The 19,608-nt window shown below is 38.5% G+C and overlaps 1 protein-coding gene across 6 annotated transcripts in view; it reads right to left on the bottom strand.

Moving 5' to 3' along the window:
• Positions 1-2,274: 2,274 nt before the first annotated feature.
• The window catches only part of dpf3 (double PHD fingers 3), a 47,270-nt gene continuing 29,936 nt past the window's right edge, over positions 2,275-19,608 (bottom strand). For 2 of the 6 annotated variants that reach the window (XM_055186372.2, XM_055186373.2), the window contains 3 exons: positions 4,998-5,110; positions 3,472-3,553; positions 2,275-3,379 (listed from right to left, as the gene is read on the bottom strand). In XM_055186372.2, the coding sequence (XP_055042347.2) occupies positions 3,312-3,379; positions 3,472-3,553; positions 4,998-5,110 (263 nt within the window). In that variant the 3' untranslated portion in view covers positions 2,275-3,311. Of the gene's footprint in view, positions 3,380-3,471; positions 3,554-4,997; positions 5,111-13,416; positions 15,140-19,608 lie in introns of those variants that run through there. The other 4 variants (XM_055186374.2, XM_055186376.2, XR_008639223.2 and 1 more) reach the window with 3 other exon arrangements.

The raw sequence follows: 19,608 nt of genomic DNA, 5'->3' as shown, positions 1-19,608 counted from the left end.
TTCCAATTCTCAAGAACGCAAGTACAGAGGACACATGAAAATACCCGGATGTGTTCTTGATATCGAGGATGCATCGAGTGCAGACTTGCGCGCTGAAATCGCTGAAGGTCAGGTGACCAACAGGAAGATCGCACACATCTCAATTCTTACAAGTGCGTTCTGTGTTCTCGCGAACTTCTGAGTTCGTTCTTCCAACGTCGCCTGGCAAGACCACTCTTCACGAGAACGCAAGTCCATTCTCTTTGTTCTTGGAATTGAAAAACAGCCATTGGCCGCAATACATACTCCGGTCTTCCATAAACGTAATTGGCTGGCTCTGCCTAGGTTATTTGCATAACGCGATCTGATTGGCTGACGCACGCGTTGCCACTTGAAAAGTTGAGAAATGTTCAACTTCTGCCGTGACTCGCGAGCAACGCCACTGACGCGGCACCGACGGATCCTCAATTCAGTTCGGCAACGCATGACGTGACCCATTTAAATTGAATTGGAAGCGTCAACGCTTACGCCTCATGTGAATGTACCATTACGGTACACTCACACGGGGCGAAAGCGGTAACGCTTGACGTCACCCATTAAAAGTGAATGGGAAGGATCCCAACAACTAATGGGAAACTGACCTACATTAAAGTTGAAATAAAATCAAAATGAAAAACTGTAATTTGTTTTGGGATATTGCCGGGTTTTTTTTACAAATGACTTATCTGTGAGCTTCATTGATTTATATTATAAATCTTTAATCAAAACGCAAATCTCCCCTCCTCCAAACGATCTCTCGTTACTTCCGGTCATTGGGTCATATGGTGGCTATGGCAGATGGGCGGGGTCCGGGAAAAGAGCAACATGACCCAACTTTAAACGATCCAATAAATTCTCAATAGACGAATTTCAAACTAAGTTTCAAAATAAGACAATCGCTACTTCCGTTACATGGCGACTTTAACTTGTGCTCGTGAGAGAGTCATTCTCGATCCTGATTGGCGTAACGTGAGTTGAGATGGAAGATGCTCATTCACATGTTTTTTATTTATTTATTTATTTTATTATAAAAGAACATAATTAAATACAAAAATGTTGTAGTCACAATTTAGGGATTGTATACATTACATTAAATGAAACAACTGTACATAACACTGTGATTTACAATTATGTACGGCAGACGTAGGATCTACAGCTAGATCAATGAGTATAAAGCCCCGCAACGACCATCATTTGAAGTGGTAATATTCGGAAATTATAGGATTTTTTCATTATTGATCATACAGAGGTCAAAATTATGGAACGAATATGATGATTATCGTATGTCTGGCAACACTGAGTTTTAATTTCGTGAATCTTTGCGTAATTTTACGCACACTCTATGTTGAAATCTGTGCATAGTACGCACACTTTATAAATGAGGCCCCTAATCAGTTTCAGCTCCTCTGGACTTCATCCATTTCTGCTCTAGTGGGAGTTTTTTACTTGTTTTTTTTAAGCACCATCACTGCCAGGGATACATTGACTTTCCTGTGACATAAATACCCTCTGTCGTCTTTTGACCACATACGCAACGGAGAGGAAAATCTAAGAAATATGTGTTCCCCCTGCACATTTTCAGGTAGAAACGGTTTGTTGATTCATAACTACATGTTAGGTTGGAATGTATAAACCTCGCAGCAGGTCTCGACGTGGAAGATGCTGTGTAGAATATTAAACGTTGAATAAAACGTAGAGGCACAAAGGCCACATACAGCACAAAACTATGCATGGAATATTTCTAAACTTTTACTGCTTTTAGTTTTTCCAATGACAAAGATGGCAGTCAGTAGGTCAAAAAAACTTAAAGGACCACCTGAAGTCCTGAGTCGTTCAATAAACATTGAGTTTGGAGAACTCTGGAAATGATTTTTCTGCATGGATGGTCTTTAGTCTTTCTTGTGTGTCTTTGTAGCTCAAACTGGGCGTAATGCTAAATTAAATGTTTGCTAAAATAATACTTAAACTGAAACATGCAGTGTAGACATATGCGTAACAGAAGAAGGCGTGTCTCTATTTGATTCAGTTTCTGTGTATCTACTGCCCTCTAATGTCAACATTTAGTACTGTAAATTCAGCACAGACTTGATTTAGCATTTTATTACATTATTTTAGATTACACAAGGGTATAAAAGGAAGAAAGACATGGCTGCAAAAGCTTTCATTACTAATAATTATTTAACAATAAATCATGCTTGACTGCATTTGTACCTTTTAACCAGAGGAAGTCAATCACAGAATCACTGCCAGAGACAATTTTCATTTTTTCATTTTATAAACAAAAAAATCATAAACACATCTGAACACATTTCTTCATATTTGATTATATGTTACACATACTGTATGACTTCTTTATTTGATCAATTCTCACTTGTCTCTGTTGTAAATGGCAATTTAATGTAGATGGTCCTTGAATTAGATCAAATGCATAGATAAAATATTAAACGGATGAAAGATCTGGAGAGTTTTGATACATTGACCGTCTGTAATGTGTAATACAGATGAAGGAGGTGGGAATGTCACAAGAGACTGTCCAGATGGAAATACAAATGCTAATATATCAAAAGCAATGAAATACAAAATGGAGTAAACAGATGTTTTACTCTGAGAGGTATGAAGTGCTTTTCTTTCTCCAAACAGAGGAGGCAACAACAGAACTTTTAAAGACAAACACAATGGAAATATTTCAAAGGAATAAAACACAAACTAACATATAGATTGAGCAGTCTAGCGTTCACATTAATCCGTAAAAAACATAACCTAAAGGGAAACAAGCATGCCAGCTTAGCTGAATTTAAATATACTTTTGAGCAACAATTGTCTGCTAAATCAAATGCTAAATAGAGTAAAAGTACAAACGAACAACAATTAAAAAGCACAGGATTGAAACTTAAAGCTCTGTGCTTTCAAACTAATTTAAAGACTCTAAATGTCTGGATTTGTTACCCTATAGTGAGATATAAAAGTTATAAAAAGTAATGAACAGCTTTGTCAATAAATGCAAATAAGTCATAGCTTAGATCATAGGAGCTTTACAGTATTGACTAACTATAATAATGTTGATGGCCTGGTGTTCCTATTTAACTATGGTGACATACTTGAAGAATCTGGATCCTGCCTAGCGAACAGGATATTTGCGAGGCTGACTACATCACCTACACTTGGTTGAAAAGAAAATGTTTGTGTCACAGAGGTAGAGGAAGGTTACTCAACTACGACATGAAACAAAAACTACAGAGCAACTTCCATCCTGAGCGTGCTTTGTGTGTATCTTTGTATCTCCTCCTCCATGTTTATGGCTCTCCAGAACTAGATGCCTTATTCTTCAGCAGATCCAGACACAGATGACAACTCCAACTTCCTGCAGATAAACCAGAGACGCAAAAGTGTCTTTACTGGAGCATGTGAAAGAATGAATTTGTTTTAAGATGGTGCTATGAATTAGTTTGTTACCCTCGGGTGGCTGCGTCATGGGAGGTTTAAGGCAATACATGTGATATCCTCGATCACAGTCATCACAGAACAGAAGCTGATCCTTTGAAGAAACACATTATTGAGTTGTTACGTGAAACAAAATCTGACATGTGCATATAAGCAACACGGTGTGTCAATGATGCCATATTTAGGAAACGCTGTGTGTTTTAAGAGATGGATGTTGCTGATGATATGGGTCAAATGGCTGCATTTTCTATTTTGAAAAGTAAAACTAATAAATACATGACCTTGTGAAATCCAAGCTAAAGTCTCAATCTAATAATTTAGAGATTAGATGCATTAAAGTTTGATTGCGTATTGATTTAAATCTTTGACATGACCTTACTCGGTCAATATTGAACATATACACTCACCTAAAGGATTATTAGGAACACCATACTAATACTGTGTTTGACCCCCTTTCGCCTTCAGAACTGCCTTAATTCTATGTGGCATTGATTCAACAAGGTGCTGAAAGCATTTTTTAGAAATGTTGGCCCATATTGATAGGATAGCATCTTGCAGTTGATGGAGATTTGTGGGATGCACATCCAGGGCACGTAGATCACGTTCCACCACATCCCAAAGATGCTCTATTGGGTTGAGATCTGATGACTGTGGGGACCATTTTAGTACAGTGAAGTCATTGTCATGGTCAAGAAACCAGTTTGTAATGATTCGAGCTTTGTGACATAGTGCATTATCCTGCTGGAAGTAGCCATCAGAGGATGAGTACATGGTGGTCATAAAGGGATGGACATAGTCAGAAACAATGCTCAGGCTGTGGCATTTAAATGATGCCCAATTGGCACTAAGGGGCCTAAAGTGTGCCAAGAAAACATCCCCCACACCATTACACCATTGTATTAATGAGAAATTGACCATGTGTTCCTAATAATCCTTTAGGTAAGTGTAGTTATATTTTCATAAAATGTTAAAGCTAATTTTCTTTCTGATCCCATTTTTTAAACCCTAGTTAGTGTGTAATGTTGCTATAATAGCATAAATAATACCTGTTAAATGATGAAGCTCAAAGTTCACTGCCAGGAGATATATATTTTCTTTAACAGAATTGACCTTTCAAAGCCTACAGCGAACGGACGGTTTGGACTACAGCCCTCTACTTCCTGCTTTAATGACGTCAGTAAAACAGTTTTTTGACTAAACCCCACCCACAGGAATACATCAGTCGCCAGCTAAGCTAACGGCAAGCTAAGCTGCTATCGAATCACAGCACACTAAACAAACTACACAATCAGAACTCGATACGTATTTCTGAAGGACGAACTTCATAGAACAAGGAAGACATCAGACCGTTTTTAGGACAGTGAAAACAGCGCTATACAGATAAGTAACATGAACACATGTTATATTGTGCACTGTAAACACAATCAAAGCTTCAAAAACACAGAAAGAACGGGACCTTTAAATACACTATGATTTTATGTAGAAATGACTTTAGATGGGGTCTCACAGATTGGGTCTCAAATTTAAAAAATACTCACATCGTTCTCTGAAGTACCACACAGAGTGCAGGATTTACACTCGATACACTGCCACTTGTATGTGCGAACAGCCCGCATCATGTTGTCTGTGAACTGCAGGCATGAAGGGTGGCCTGGTGAGAGAGAATGAGAGTACAGCAGTCTGACGTAAAGAGCTAAACACAGTGATTAGGAACTATTTCGAGGTTCATTTAACCCCACTATTGGGTTTGTCCATGTTGACGCAACCCAGCATTTTTGAGGGGTTTAGAAAATGATGTACAGTATAGAAAGACTAAATATTGAATTATATTCAATATATGTTTAGATAGAGGGATCCAATTAGCTAAGCTGTACTAACAAAAGTTTCTAACAAAAGCAGCAACTACATTAATCATTTAAAAAGGGACATAATGAAAATTGGATTTTTTCCATGTTTAAGTGCTATTATTGGGTCCCCAGTGCTTTTATCAAACGAGAAAATGTGAAAAAGATCAACCCAGTAACTTAGTTTTGGTAAACCATTCTCTGCAAGCATGTGATGAAATAGATCATTGAAATTTGGCTCCCCTTGTGATGTCAGAAGGGGATAATACCGCCTCTTACACTGCCATAGAGCTGAAGATCTTTGCCCGAACCCGACGGGCTCGGGCTTCATTTCTAACATTTTACACGGGCCGGACTCGGGCTTGCGCTCCGGCTTTGTGAGGTAAATGAGCAGTCAAGTTCAATGCTGCTGGATGCACTATCAGTAGCGCAGGACCGCGCTGAATTCATTTACAGTGGATTTAATGATTTTCCTCATCAAAAACATGTAGCCTAATCTTGGTGAGTAGGTTTTTCAGTGTATAACTAAATATGAATCGAGTCTTAAATACATAATTTAGACAGAGGATATAGATTAATGTTGGCAGTAATGGAGAGAAGTGCCGACGCAAATCCCGCGGAGCCTTTCTCTTAATTTCGTTATTGCCAAATTCCCATCTTAATTCAGAATGTATTATCTTAATTTAATTAGTTAAGAAATAATAATTTTATTGGCATATTTATAGTGTATTGCATAAGCCTATTTAGAATGAGATGTTACAATGTTACAGATTACTTATTTTATTTCTTTGTTTTTTAACTTCCAAGTGGCGTGTAGATTATTAGTGTTAAAACCTGTGTAAATTTCTCATTTTTGACAAAAGCTGTGTGTGTGCGCACATTTAAATAATGTCGGGCTGTAAACGGGTTCGGGCTTTTAAAAAGCTGTCAATCTAAATGTACGTTCGGGTTCGTGCTGCATTATGTCGAGCTCCGGACATTTCGGGCCTAACTTTTAAGGCCCGATTACAGCTCTACACTGCCATTTAGTGCAGAGATCAGCTCATTTGCAAGTTAAAGGACACCAAAAAACTGCAATTTTTTTGCTCACACCTACAAAGTGGCAATTTTAACATGCTATAATAAATTATCTGTATGATATTTTGAGCTAGAACTTCACATACGTACTCTAGTATGGCAAGCCGTTTTGACTTTTATTCGTTGAGTTCTTGATATCAACAATTTAATTTTCACTAGTTACATTTTTAATTCTTGATATCAGAAATTACATTTCCACTAGTAACAATGTAAATTCTTGATATCAACAATTTAATTCTTGATTTCAACAATTAAGTTCTTAACATTGTTACTAGTAGAAATGTAATTCTTGATATCAAGAACTGAATTGTTGATATCAAAAATGAACATTGTTACTAATAAAAATGTCATTTCTGATTTCGAGAATTAAAATTTTAACTAGTGAAAATTGAATTGTTGATAACAAGAACTCAACTAATAAACGTCAAAACGGCTTGCCATACTCTGGGGACACTAAAGATTTTTTGACATCTTAAAAAAAGTATTGTGAAATGTCCCCTTTAAGATAAACGGCAAACAAAAATCAACTCTGTGAATAGTTATTTGACTAATAAATCTATGTACATGACCCATCCCAATGAAACGGATTAGAAGTGTGTGATCATTGCTTTAGCTCACACTGTTTAATGCGTATATAGTACAATATGACAAAATACTGTGATGTAGAAAAGACATTGCTTGATGCTATATATAGTAACTTTGTGGTGTGGCTACTTCTTATCAGTTACTTCCCAAGACTGGGTAAATGATGGATAAAGACAAGAACAAAAATGGATGATTATACACATCACATACAGTATTAAACACATATATGTTTGGGATGAATAAAGCACACGTTCATCTAAACACCTCCACTTGCTTTCATCTCCACACACAGAGAGGATATCAGGGTGCAGGTTTGGAAAATGGCAGATGGTTGTGTAACCTCTCCTCTCTCTTTTTCTGGCTCGCTTTGCCCTTGTTTCTTTGGGAGGTGTCAGTTCCTCTGCCGGCTTATATCCTCATTGAGCCTGTGAGAACAGCGGGCTCCCACTTGGATGCCCAGTAAAACATGTGCAGTCCTCCCAGTTTGGAAAGCAAGAGGGGGTTTGGCTTGAAGTCAGACTGTATGTGGATCTCTTTTACTTCAGGGAGTTTCATATGCATGGCTGTATTTTTCTTTTTTGGCGATATGTCCCCGTTATCTACAGGCAGGCAGAACATGCTGTGTACATTATGCTCAAATTCAGATATGCATCTTTTGTCTTGATACACATTCCAGCTGGGTTTTCATTTCCTGCAAGCACTTGGAAATCTAAGTGATTTGGGACGTTGAGCCTAATGCAACATTCTGTTTTGAATTCAGATGATGTGAAAGTATCCTTTACATATTTCTGCATATGTTTGTGTGTTATTTATTTGTCTGTCATAAAGTTATTGCTGAAACACGTTACAAAGACTGTGAACTGTGGAGTAACAGTTTTCCCACATTTCTGAGTTTAGGATTATTTAAGCAGGCTAAAATGTGGCTTGATGATGCACTGGAGACACGGAGCACGGACCCGCCCCTAACACAAAGTCAGCATCCATTCAGTGGGCGTGGTTTCAGCACAGACAGCGGACACGCCCCCAGTGTTTGAGAGCAGACAATCCTGCCTGTTTTTTCAAGATTTTAATAACTTAGTTTATTTATTTGCCCTTTTTAATCATTTAAATTTGGCTGTGTGGTTTATATCACATTTTTCTGTGGTGACACAAACTGAGAACACATTTAATATCTGAATTTACAGTACACAGACTTTAACATGCTAAATGCATTAGCTAAAATAAACTAACAATGAAAAATATTTTTATAGCATTTATTAATCTTGTTCATGTTTTTAGTATTTACAAATACAGTTTTAAAATCTAGTTGTAGCAGTGAGTTAATACACAATAAACTAATATTAACAATAGTATTGGCATTAACTAATATAAACAAAAGATAATAAATATAACTATATTGTTAGCTAATGCATTTACATTTAGGGGCGGTTTCCCGGACCAGGATTAGCTTAATCCAGGACTAGGCCTTAGTTTAGTTAGGAAATATAACTAGTTTTAACAAACATGCCTTACTAAAAACATTACCTGTGTGCATTTTGAGGTAAAACAAAGGGCCCTGATGTATTTTAAGATATGTAAGTGCAAGTTGTTTTCGGTTTGGAGAGCTCTTAAAAGTGTTTAAGTCTAGGACTAGTCCAATACCTGTCCGGGAAACCGCCTTAAGTCATTTAGCAGACGCTTCTGTCCAATGCGACTTACAAACGTGTTAAACAATAGAAGCAATTAGTGCAACACAAGAACAGCAATACATGCACAAGAAATATCAAGTTTCTTATTAAGTGTAAGGGGCCAATTACACCAAACGCGTTTTGAATACTGGAAACGCAAGGCGCCCCACACTGCCTTGGTCACTTTAAAAAAACTTTTTATATTGCTAGGCAATCACAGAGGCAGCTGTCCTGTCAATCAAATATTGAAGCGTGATTGCTCTTTTGCTGTTAACTGTCATATTTTTATGCATGTTTGTGATTTGACCGTTATGTGTGTGTGTATATGCATGTGTACATATCACGTATTTTACCTCTGTTTTAGTATGTTTAGTATTTAGTATATTGTACAGCACAGTGGTCAACTATTGTGGTTTTTACTGTGCTTTATAAATAAACTTGATTTGATATTAGCAGAAACTAAGAGGGTAAGAGGTGCACAAACACACAGTAGTTTGTTCTCGAGGGGAATGGCATCTCTCTGATGAAGCTAATATGGAAGTGACTTAAACTGCAATTCATGGACTGGCCGCTAGAGGCTAGTCCCAAATGCTTCAAAAAAGCTCTACACAAACCTATGAGTGACGTCACAGACACTACGTCCATTTTGTTACAGTATGTGGTTGTTCGAAGCAACTGTAAACTTCCGTCACCACAACAGAAGACCCACCTCTCCTGTCATTCGATTGGACAATGAAAAAACGCGAATGACGTTTGGTGCGGCAGGCGGCAAAAAATACAAGGCATTCGGTGTGCATAAACAGCGTGCATACCACTCATTGCCCATAGAAAATCCTTCAAAAAAGGCACCAGCAACTGCCATAAACGCATTTGGTATCATTAGACCATAACACAGTATCCATAGCCAAGGGTTAGGTTTTTTTGGACAGTCAGGAGAGAGAATGTAAATATAAGGATAGGATAAAGATATTAGCGGAGGTGAGGTATTGGCGGAAGAGGTGGGTTTTTAGCCAATTATTAAAGACTGTAACTGTACGTTTACACCGGCGAGAGTGTCAAAGTGGCTGGAAGTCATTCATTTTCAATGAGAAGACTGTAACTGTACGTTTACACCGGCGAGAGAGTCAAAGTGGCTGGAAGTCATTCATTTTCAATGAGAGCTGGCGGCGAGCTCTGGCTATGTATGGTGTGAGCGTCAAGGAGAGTTAAAAATCAGGGGCGAGCTTAACATTTTGCTACGGTTTCCTGTTTAACGACAAGTTTCCTGGAAACGGTGTGGACTGGTGTGCAACAGGGTTTGAGCAACATGTAAATATACCACGCGGTACTAAAGAAACATCTCGTACAATGGGTTCAAGGTGAAATTTTTATTTTACAGTATTAAACACGTATTTATAACAATTTCATCCTGAAACATTTAAAAAACGAATACAAACAATGGCCTTCACCGCTTGCCGTAGTTGCAACTTTTGCGTCATTAGAACAAGGTGTTCGACACATGTTTCTGCAACGTTTTGTCAGGGCTGAACGCAACCCAGCTCAACTTTATGGTAATGAGCTATGACGCAGTTCGGCAACAAACAATCAGAGGGCGGAAATGTTCGGCGGCAACCAATCGGAAGGTGTAAACCTCCGCATGAGAGGATTCCAGAGAATGCATTCGAATGTCCACTACTCTTTTTCTATAGTGTCGTTGGCAGGGCAGCCAGAGCTGTTTTGATGCTCTCACTGGTGGCGGTGTGAACAGTTGGAGTAAGCGGTGGCAGTTGGAGTCAGCAGATCTTGTCGCAACCCGCATATCATTCCACAGTAACAAAACCAGAGATGGTACGCGAAAGTGATTTTTTTCCCTTTTGGGGATGGTTCATCCCACAAGCCATCGCTTTGTGGCAGAGCGCAGGGATCTAAGGTACATAAGTCTGTGTAAGCAATTGAAGGTAAGGGGGTGCTGACCCAGTGCTGGTTTAGGAACTATACTCTCATTCTGGTGCAACAACCAAGGACTTTGCTGATGCAACAAGGCCGCAGCAGGCGTAGTGATGTTGCGCAGCAGCCGAAAATAGTCCCCTTGGTTACTTTCAATGGCAGGGGACTATTTTCGGGCGCTGCGTGGTGTCACTGCGCCTGCTGCGGCCATGTTGCATTAGCGGAGTCCTTGGTTATTGCGCCAGAATGAGAGTGTAGTTCCTAGCCATATCTGCCTAGAAAATCACAACTTTTAATTTTCTGTCGGTCTTAGTACACGATGTAACTACAGAAGAGTCCAGTTTTAAATAGGAAAAATACTGAAACTCTTTGGTTGTTTTTTGGCGCGATGCTAATGGTCTAATCAGATTCAATGGATTGTGCTAAACCAGGGGTCTCAAACTCAAACTGGCTTGGGGCCATTTCTGAGACTGACATTTCATCAGAGGGCCGCAGAGCTATTTTAACGTTCAAAAAAGTACAATATTTCTTTAAAATATTTTTTAATGTATAATAATACTTGAAAATATATAAACAGTGTTTTTTATTTTTTAATATACATTATTTTATAAAAGTAAGTAAATATTTTTTTAACCTTATTAGGCTTTGAATTATTAACTAAGGCCTATTAAAACTAACAAATTTAATTCCTATACATTTATAAACTATTATAAAAAATGTACCAACAGTAAGTGTTCTGTTTTTATTTATTTTTGACTGTTTTCAGTCATAGTATTGACTTTATTATGTTCCTTTTTGTTATTCCACCGTTTTAATGAATTTGCTATTATATTTAGAAAAATATTAATAAGTGAAAGTGATCCTAAAACATTTGGATGGGTAGTCAATCTTACATAAGCTAGTTGGACAGTAAAAATAAATAATACTGCTCTATGTATAAGCAAGCAAGATAATAATGTATTATACTTCATATATATTTCATATAGAAGTGTACATACTTGTATCCTCTGTAATTTCTCCTCATCTTTCCTCTTTTCCTAACCTGGGCACTTTGATGGGTCATTTTCATTTTCTCATCCGTAGTTTAATATTAAACTGTTGCACTACATCTCCCACTGCGGTGTCTCCTTTAGAAGCTGTGACTTGATGTGAACTACGGTAATAACCCCACAGCAGCTCTTCTCTGAGTAACAGAGTATCCACCCGGAAGTAACAAATCTTCTCTGGACAAACACTACAAAGTCGCGATCAGATGAACTGATCGCATTGTGACAAAGATATGATTGACGCGAGAGGAATTAAAATCCGATCACGCATTCCGTTACCCTCGCCATCACGGAGCGCGCGCTCGTGGCTGCGTAGCAACGGGTGACGCGACCCCACGCTGCGCAACCTCAGCTCCCAAGCAAGCACTTTGAAAAGTAAACATACTTTAAGAAACGCCTCGACTCGTTTTAACTTGAGTTGTTACACGCGACATGTGACCGGACCCTTAAACGTTTAAATAAAAAAACGAATTTAAATAAAAAAATCTTTCTGCGGGCCAGATTACGTTATATTGTTGAAGGGTGACGCGGGCCGCAGAGAGGGGGAGGGCGGGCCGCAAATGGCCCGCGGGCCGGGAGTTTGAGACCACTGTGCTAAACTATGCTAAAAGTGGTAGCACCAGACCCGGAGATCAGCTGAATGAATTCCAAAATAGTAAGAATCAAATGTTTAACTCTAGGGGAGCTAAAAAATGAGCATATTTTCAAAAAAGTGGAGTGTCCCTTTAAAGGCCAGGAGCAGAGCTTTGAATTTGATGCGAGCTGCTATAGGAAACCAGTGTAACCTGACAAAAAAAAGGAGTGATGTGTGCCCTCTTTGGCTAGTAATGCATTTACTATTACTACTTAAGTTTTACCAAGTTGTATTTATGACATAATGTATGTTGTTATATAAATGCTTAAACAAGAGTGACCCTCAAAATTATGTTTGGCACATATCAATATATAAATCTCATTCCATTATATAACAAATGTCAGATCTGATTTATTTCAAATAAATAGGCATATTTCCTTTTTTAAGGCAAATGTAAAACAAAATGAGGCTTTAAAGGTTTTCAAATCGACAAAAAAACAATATTACTTTATAATTGCATAAATATTTACTGTAAAAAAGAACCCTCTTAAGGGGATCGCACATGGGACACGCAGCTCAGCGCCGCGCCGTTCTAAAAAAAAATCGAACACATTGTTTTCTATGAGTATACGCACACCGGCGCCACCAGGTGGCGCCTGTCTGCGCCGCCCAGCTTTGACTCAGGAAGTTGCTCAAATCCCTGTCGCGCCACACAGCGCCACTCACATAGTTTAACATTAAATAACATCTTAAATGTGTCCCAAATCATTAACGATTAACATTTGCTGCTAACGTATATTTTGCATTTTGAAGTAGACGCTATCTGACGAAGCTCGCGCTATTTAATGTGCACTTCCAGTTTGCGATACCTACGAGTTGTCCCAAGTATATATCGCTGCAGCCCGGAGACTGCAGGTGGGAGGAGCTTATGCCGCAAGTGGGAGGGGCTTATGCCGCAAGTAGGAGGGATTTCAGAAATGTGCAAGTAAGAGGAGTTTACACTTCAAATGGGACAGTGGTGAATCCTCTGGAAGTTTGTACAGCCCACTTGCGGCTAAAGCTCCACCCACTTGCTGCTAACCCACCCATTTGCAGCTGGCTCCGACCTCCGTTTATACCCCTTTCAGTTGTCCTAGACGCGACTCGACGCGGCGCTAAGCTGCGCGGCCGGTGTGCGACCCCCTTTAGTGTCCCATGTTTTTTTTACCTTGTAACAAAATGAACTGGAGAGTAGTTCATAAAATGTAAAATGTTTAATGTTTTTCTGTAACAAAATCCAGTGAAAGACTTGCAGGGTGACATTTGGAGTATAGCAGCACTCAGCAGCTATCACAGCATGGATGACAGGTTGCATGAAGCAATTTCTGTGTTTGTGCCAGTTTATGTCTGCATGACACAGAAGCAATTACAAGCATCATCTCTAGCCATGTTGCACTTTGGCTTCTTAAACTAACTTCAAATGTTAAACATTGAAACATTTCTTAAAGTTTAGACATCGAAACACTGGGAGAAACAGCATTAGGAGCCAACAGCTTTTTAACCTGCAACCATTTGTGGGCTTATATACACTATACAATATCTTAATAAATTATATTATTGTTTCAAATATGAACACCCTGAAATAGAGACAAGATCTGAAGCATTAAAATGAAAATTTTTCAACTGCGATTCTGCAAAGAGACAGATGATTTCACCATGACAATAAATAGAAGAGCTTCGAAAGAGCAAATATACCCAATTGTGATCACACAAGATGAATTATCCCCATATTAACTGGGTGATGTCACTGTGACTAATGCGTTTTGTGCCTTTATTGCATGTATGTTCTTTTTCTAAATCACATATACTGCATTTTTCAAGCGTATGTGCTTGCAGTCCAGTGTAATATTTGCATTGTTAAACAGTTGTCAATCCTCAAAGCTATTGTCATCACAAATGGCCTAGATGTATCTTCATAACCTTTAAATCATTGCACATATGCTACAGAGGTACCTCTCATTGTACCTGAGGTGACCTTTCCTGATCAGGGCAAGTTACTAAAAAAACATAGACCACGTCCATCTTGATTCTTTTGTTTAGCCAACAAAATTAGGGAAAAGCCAAAAATCATGTATCCTCCAGGAAAATTTCAATTTCGTTTTTATTTTTTGCAGCTGTCCTGAGAAAGGAGGATAGACGGACATTTAAACGCCAACTGGCTCTTACCTCTCTGAAACAAAGTCCACCCTTTCCTCTGGATCCAATCAGGGCCTGGCCTCAGCCCATTCTCTTTGCATTCTCATGTGCCAAACTCATGATCCCATTCGTTGCAAAATTGTATTTATCCAGAGGTAGGAAAAACCCTCGGTACTAGCCAACCTACAGACACATGTTGAGTATTTTCTCCTTAAAGATCTTGAGGTGAAACTTGAAATGGTTTGATTCCTATTTCTAAAGTTAACATCCACACGTTTCTATTTTACATGGCGATGTGATGTCCACACATTGGTACTGTAATGTCCCTGCAAATTTTCCATAACGGAAAACGGCCCAAAATAAATGGCTCCTCTGTCCGGTATCTAGCACCTCTCGGTATACAGAAGAGTTGGGCAATAAAAACAACATTCCTTCATTTATAAAAGGCTGAAAGTCGTCCTTTCGAAAGCAATTCCTGACGTTAACATAGTGTCTGAAGTTGTAAATCCATTTTGCATGCTGCTGCAAAACAACAGAAAAAAGAAAAATCAAAAAACAGGCAGCAGACACATGCCAAAAGTGTTTTCTTTTTCAAGTTCGCTGCTCGAGGTTTCTCATTTGTCTATCTGTACTGAGGTGAGCCTGTGCTATCGTCAGACAGAAGCCCGTCCAGGTCGTCCTCCTCGAAGCCGTGAAAGGTGGACGCCTCGCTTTCGGACGTGTCGCCGAACATATCCAGGACTCCGGCCGTCCTCCTCTTCGGTCTCGCCCCAGCGACGCGTTCAGCTGACATGCATGACGGACATATCAGCATCACAGTGGAAATACACACAAGTAACACTGCAATCAACTAGGACTCATAGTCCTCTGAGATTGGACAACTTGCAGTATATGTGCAGATACTTTAGTCTATGCATCATGTGCTGCCTTAAAGCAGCGTTCATTAAGAGATTATTCATTTGCAACAATTAAAATACTGACCAATTTCATTATGATGTCATGTTATGGAAAAGAAAATGCCAATGTTAAACAACATATATTATTATTATAATTATATTACCATATATTATTTTAACTATGAATTTAGTCTTTATGAATGATAATATACAGTTTGAAAAATCTATTCAATGTGATATCTTTGTGTAACTTTGAGTGAGTGGCACAAGTAATATCTAATTGTCAGAAATGAACATCTATAATTAAATGTTGCATTCCAAAATGGTCAGAAGTTGTCTCTGGGGCAAAAGGTCCTACTGTATATGTACTTGGGTACAGGTATGCATGCATTTGGCACCAATATGTATCTTTGAGGTACAAATATGCAGTCTTTGGTCCCAGTATGTACCTATATGGTACTAATGGCACTTTTCCATTGCACAGTACTCCACGGTTTGGCTTGGGTCAGGTCAACTTACTTTCGGGGGCTTTTCCACTGGGTGCAGTACGTAGTACCACCTCGATTGGGGTTCCAAGCAACCCAAGCTGATACCAAAACGTGACTCGAAAACACTGCAGATCACTGATTGGTCTGAGAGAATCGTCACTACCAGCGTCATCGCTATAATGTAAAAGATTAGCTTTACCTTCATGCTAGCTTGCGCTGTCTCGAGTAAACCTGTTGTCATCTGTCCGTTGCTGTAAGTTCTCAAACTCCGTTTTAGCGATGAAAAACATCCACATGTTGAGAATCAGGAACACAATAACAGATTTTCCCCAGACTTGCAGTTTGTGGCGGCAGATTCTCGACGCACAGTCCGCATATATGCTTAAATGCAATGAGGCTCAGCGGAGAGCATCGACTGATACCACGGGTGTTTGTACAGAAACTGTCATGTGAGACAGAGGTAGTGATAAACGCAATGTGCAAACATCTATTTGAGGTGATAAATTTTAATTTTGTGAAATAAATAAATGTATAGGGATGTACAACGACGCTCTCACATGTATGATGTCACAGCAGTAGGCAGCGCAAATATAACGACACGCCTATACTGCCCTACAAAGCGAAAGCGCAGTAACTACGCATTTGGTCAAAATTGAGTTAAGGGTTAAAATGGGCTTTGTGAGATCTGTTGTGTCTTGTGACAAAGTCTCCTGGTTAAATTTTGTCCCATTTCAGAGAAATGTTTGTGCCAAAATTGCAGTAACATGTTTGACTGGCTGGTGTAAAAAACTTTAAAGCCATTTTTCTCAGTTTCAGTGTTTGCGTAGATACTGCACTTAGCCTTTGGAGGGCAGTATAATCCCTCCAACTCCGAAGTGTTACTTAACTCAATGGAAAAGCTAACCAGTGAGGCGAGCCGACCCGACCTGACCCAAACCAAACCGTGGGGGACCATGCAATGAAAAAGCGCCATTATGAACTCTTTAGGTACAAACAGGAGTACTTATAGAGTTCCACCCTGGTGACAGCTAGGAACCATTTTATCAGTACTAATAATATATAAATATTTTACTAAAGCATACATCACTTGGTCTCTCCCTCTGTCTGCTATTTGCAAGCTTTAATGAATCACAGCCAAAAAAGAAATGAAAACAAAAAATGGAAGCATATGAGCAAATAAATGTGCATGTGAACTAAGATAATTGACTCGAAGAGTTAAAAAATAATAATTGAAGGAAATAAATGTGGGAAAGCTGACCCCATTTACCAGCAAGAGCACTAAAATGTAAACCACAAGCACTTAAAGAAATGAAGAGAGGCAGCGGAGGCACATGTCAAATATAACTGTACGTTTTCACTGCAGGGTTTGACTGTCACAATACACATTAATATACAAACGTCAGACTTATTTTCAAGTATCAAGTGATCAGGATTGCAGAGAACCAATTTAGAGATTATTTATTATGGGTTTTAAACTTCGATTTATACTCATTCGACTGCATTAGGACTCATTAGTAGTTATTTAATCAACCCTGCAAAATCCCATAATGTTTGCCTGCTCTGAAAATATGACTTGTGGCTGTTTATTTGTGTATCAATGTGACAGATTAGAGTAGAAACACACCTCACATGGAGGCTTGGGATAATTTGAACATGACGAGGATATAAAAATCATTGTTTTGTAGTTTTGACTGTGAAAAGGACAGAAGTTGTTTACTATTTTGTATAAATGGGCATTAGCCAGATTTATAACATATGCTTTGGCACACAACACATAAACATGCCACACTTTTCTGGAGAAACGGGTGCAAAACTCTCAAGGCAAATTCATGGTACTGCACTCTGTTCCACCTGACACTATCACTGACAATCAACTACGGTAGATAGCAATGGCACTGTAAAAAGGCATTGCTAAATAAGTTATTGATCATTTAAATCTTTTTAAAAAATGGTAATGTTTGATTTAGGCTACTGTGTTTACATTTTTACTAAAGCCCTTTTCACACAGACATTCAGGAAAATACACGGAAAATGCATCCTGGATTTTTCCAGGATCGTTAGATTTTTTGTTCATTCACACTGCTATGATTTGCCGGCATCTGCAAGGTCCCAGAAAGACACGTGACCTGTTTAAAGTCCTGCCCTCTCTTCTACACAGCGTCTGAAGTTTGCATATTATTTATTATTTTTCTCTCCAGAAACCACTCGCGTGCATTTTTGTTTATGATATGACTATAAAGGAGCGCATGACGAAAGATCGAGTGGATATTTGAGGAGCTCCCTGATCTTTGATTTAATCCAGTTTTCAGACATTTCTCATTGTGACTGTTAATATGCATTTAAACCCCCTGTTTTGAGGAGCTGAACGATATATCTTGTTGGGATGACGCGCGGGTATTTTCATTTATTATAGCTCAAATAAGCATGTGACGCGATATTCTTTTATGCTGCTGAATGATCTCCACCTCAGCTCGGTAAGTGATGAGCTAACTTACCTGATATCTAAGTCAGTCCAGTTTGCTGACATTTCTCGTTGTGAACATTGTATTGCATGTAAATCCCTCATTCTAAAGAGTTGAACTAACTTCATGTTCCATGACACGCGCGTCCTCACTACGGCACACGCGTCATTGTTTATGTGTCTCATTTATCTTTTCCTGATAACTGCTTCAATCTAGTTTGCAACATTTCTCGTTGTGAATGTTGATATGTAAATCTCTTGTTTTAAAGAGCTGAACCATAACATAACTTTCGTTATGATGACGCGTGCGTCCTCACTAGAACACGCCCATTACAGCATTGTTTCAGCTTCTTGTTCACACAGAGGGTTTTCTGTGTATCTTACTAGGTCCCCTTTCCGGCAACGATCCCAGAAGATTTATGGAACGTGTTTGTGTTCACACAGAAGCTTGTCTGGCAATTTTACGGGTATTTTCTGGGACCAAAGGTCTGTGTGAATGGGGTTTAAGTAGCATATTTGTACTGGAATTTATTTCTGCTCAAATGTTGTGAAGTCACCTTTAAAACAGATGGTGCTTTGAAAAACTGCATTAAGCAGTTATAACTCTAACCCGCTGTGCTAGTTTCCAGGACACAGATTAAGCCTGGTAACACCTCTATTAAAGGTGTAGCGGAGGATTTTCTTGAATTTTACAAAAGAACCGCCTTCTCCACTTTTAAAAAAAATGCAATTGCGCAACACTCCTGATTGACAACTAGGAGGACCAATAGTCTTGATGCTCCACCCGGAAAAAGAAAATCCTCCGCAATACCTTTAAAATATTTGAAAATTTTGGGAAATGAATTCAGGATAATATGGTAAGGCAAAGCGGACCCAAATCACAAACAATTAGACAGAAAAAAAACAGGAAAACATGCTCTCGTGAAAAGATGGGATATGCACAAAGAAGCTGGGGAAATGTACTATTGATGCAAAACATGGTAATGCATTAAATGATGTTTCTTTAAATATTTTTTTCTTTTAGTAGATACATATATAAAGTTTATGGACTTTAATTAAATATATTATATTTAAATGAACTTTCTAATCAACATGAAAAATGTCAAGCAAATCATAATTTCTAAGAAATTGAATATTATACATTTTTTGGTGCTGCTCTGTTTTCTATTATGTATATGTATGGATGACCACCCGCCTAACATTTAGCCACTTAAAAATGTTTACCCCTTTTCATACAAGACTAGCATGTTTGGTCATTACTTCAGTAAAAACATTTAAAGAAAATAGTTAAAGTCGCCATGAACATAAAATGAAAAACTGTAATTTGTTTTGGAATATTGTGGTATTTTCTACAAATGACTTATCTGTGAGCTTTATTATTTTTATACATTCATGTGCCCTCATAACGTT

The sequence above is a fragment of the Misgurnus anguillicaudatus genome, chromosome 18, assembly GCF_027580225.2.
Source record: "Misgurnus anguillicaudatus chromosome 18, ASM2758022v2, whole genome shotgun sequence".
Lineage (NCBI taxonomy): Eukaryota > Metazoa > Chordata > Actinopteri > Cypriniformes > Cobitidae > Misgurnus > Misgurnus anguillicaudatus.
The sequence above is the reverse complement of the archived record's forward strand: the minus strand, read 5'-3'. Positions and strand labels throughout refer to the sequence as shown.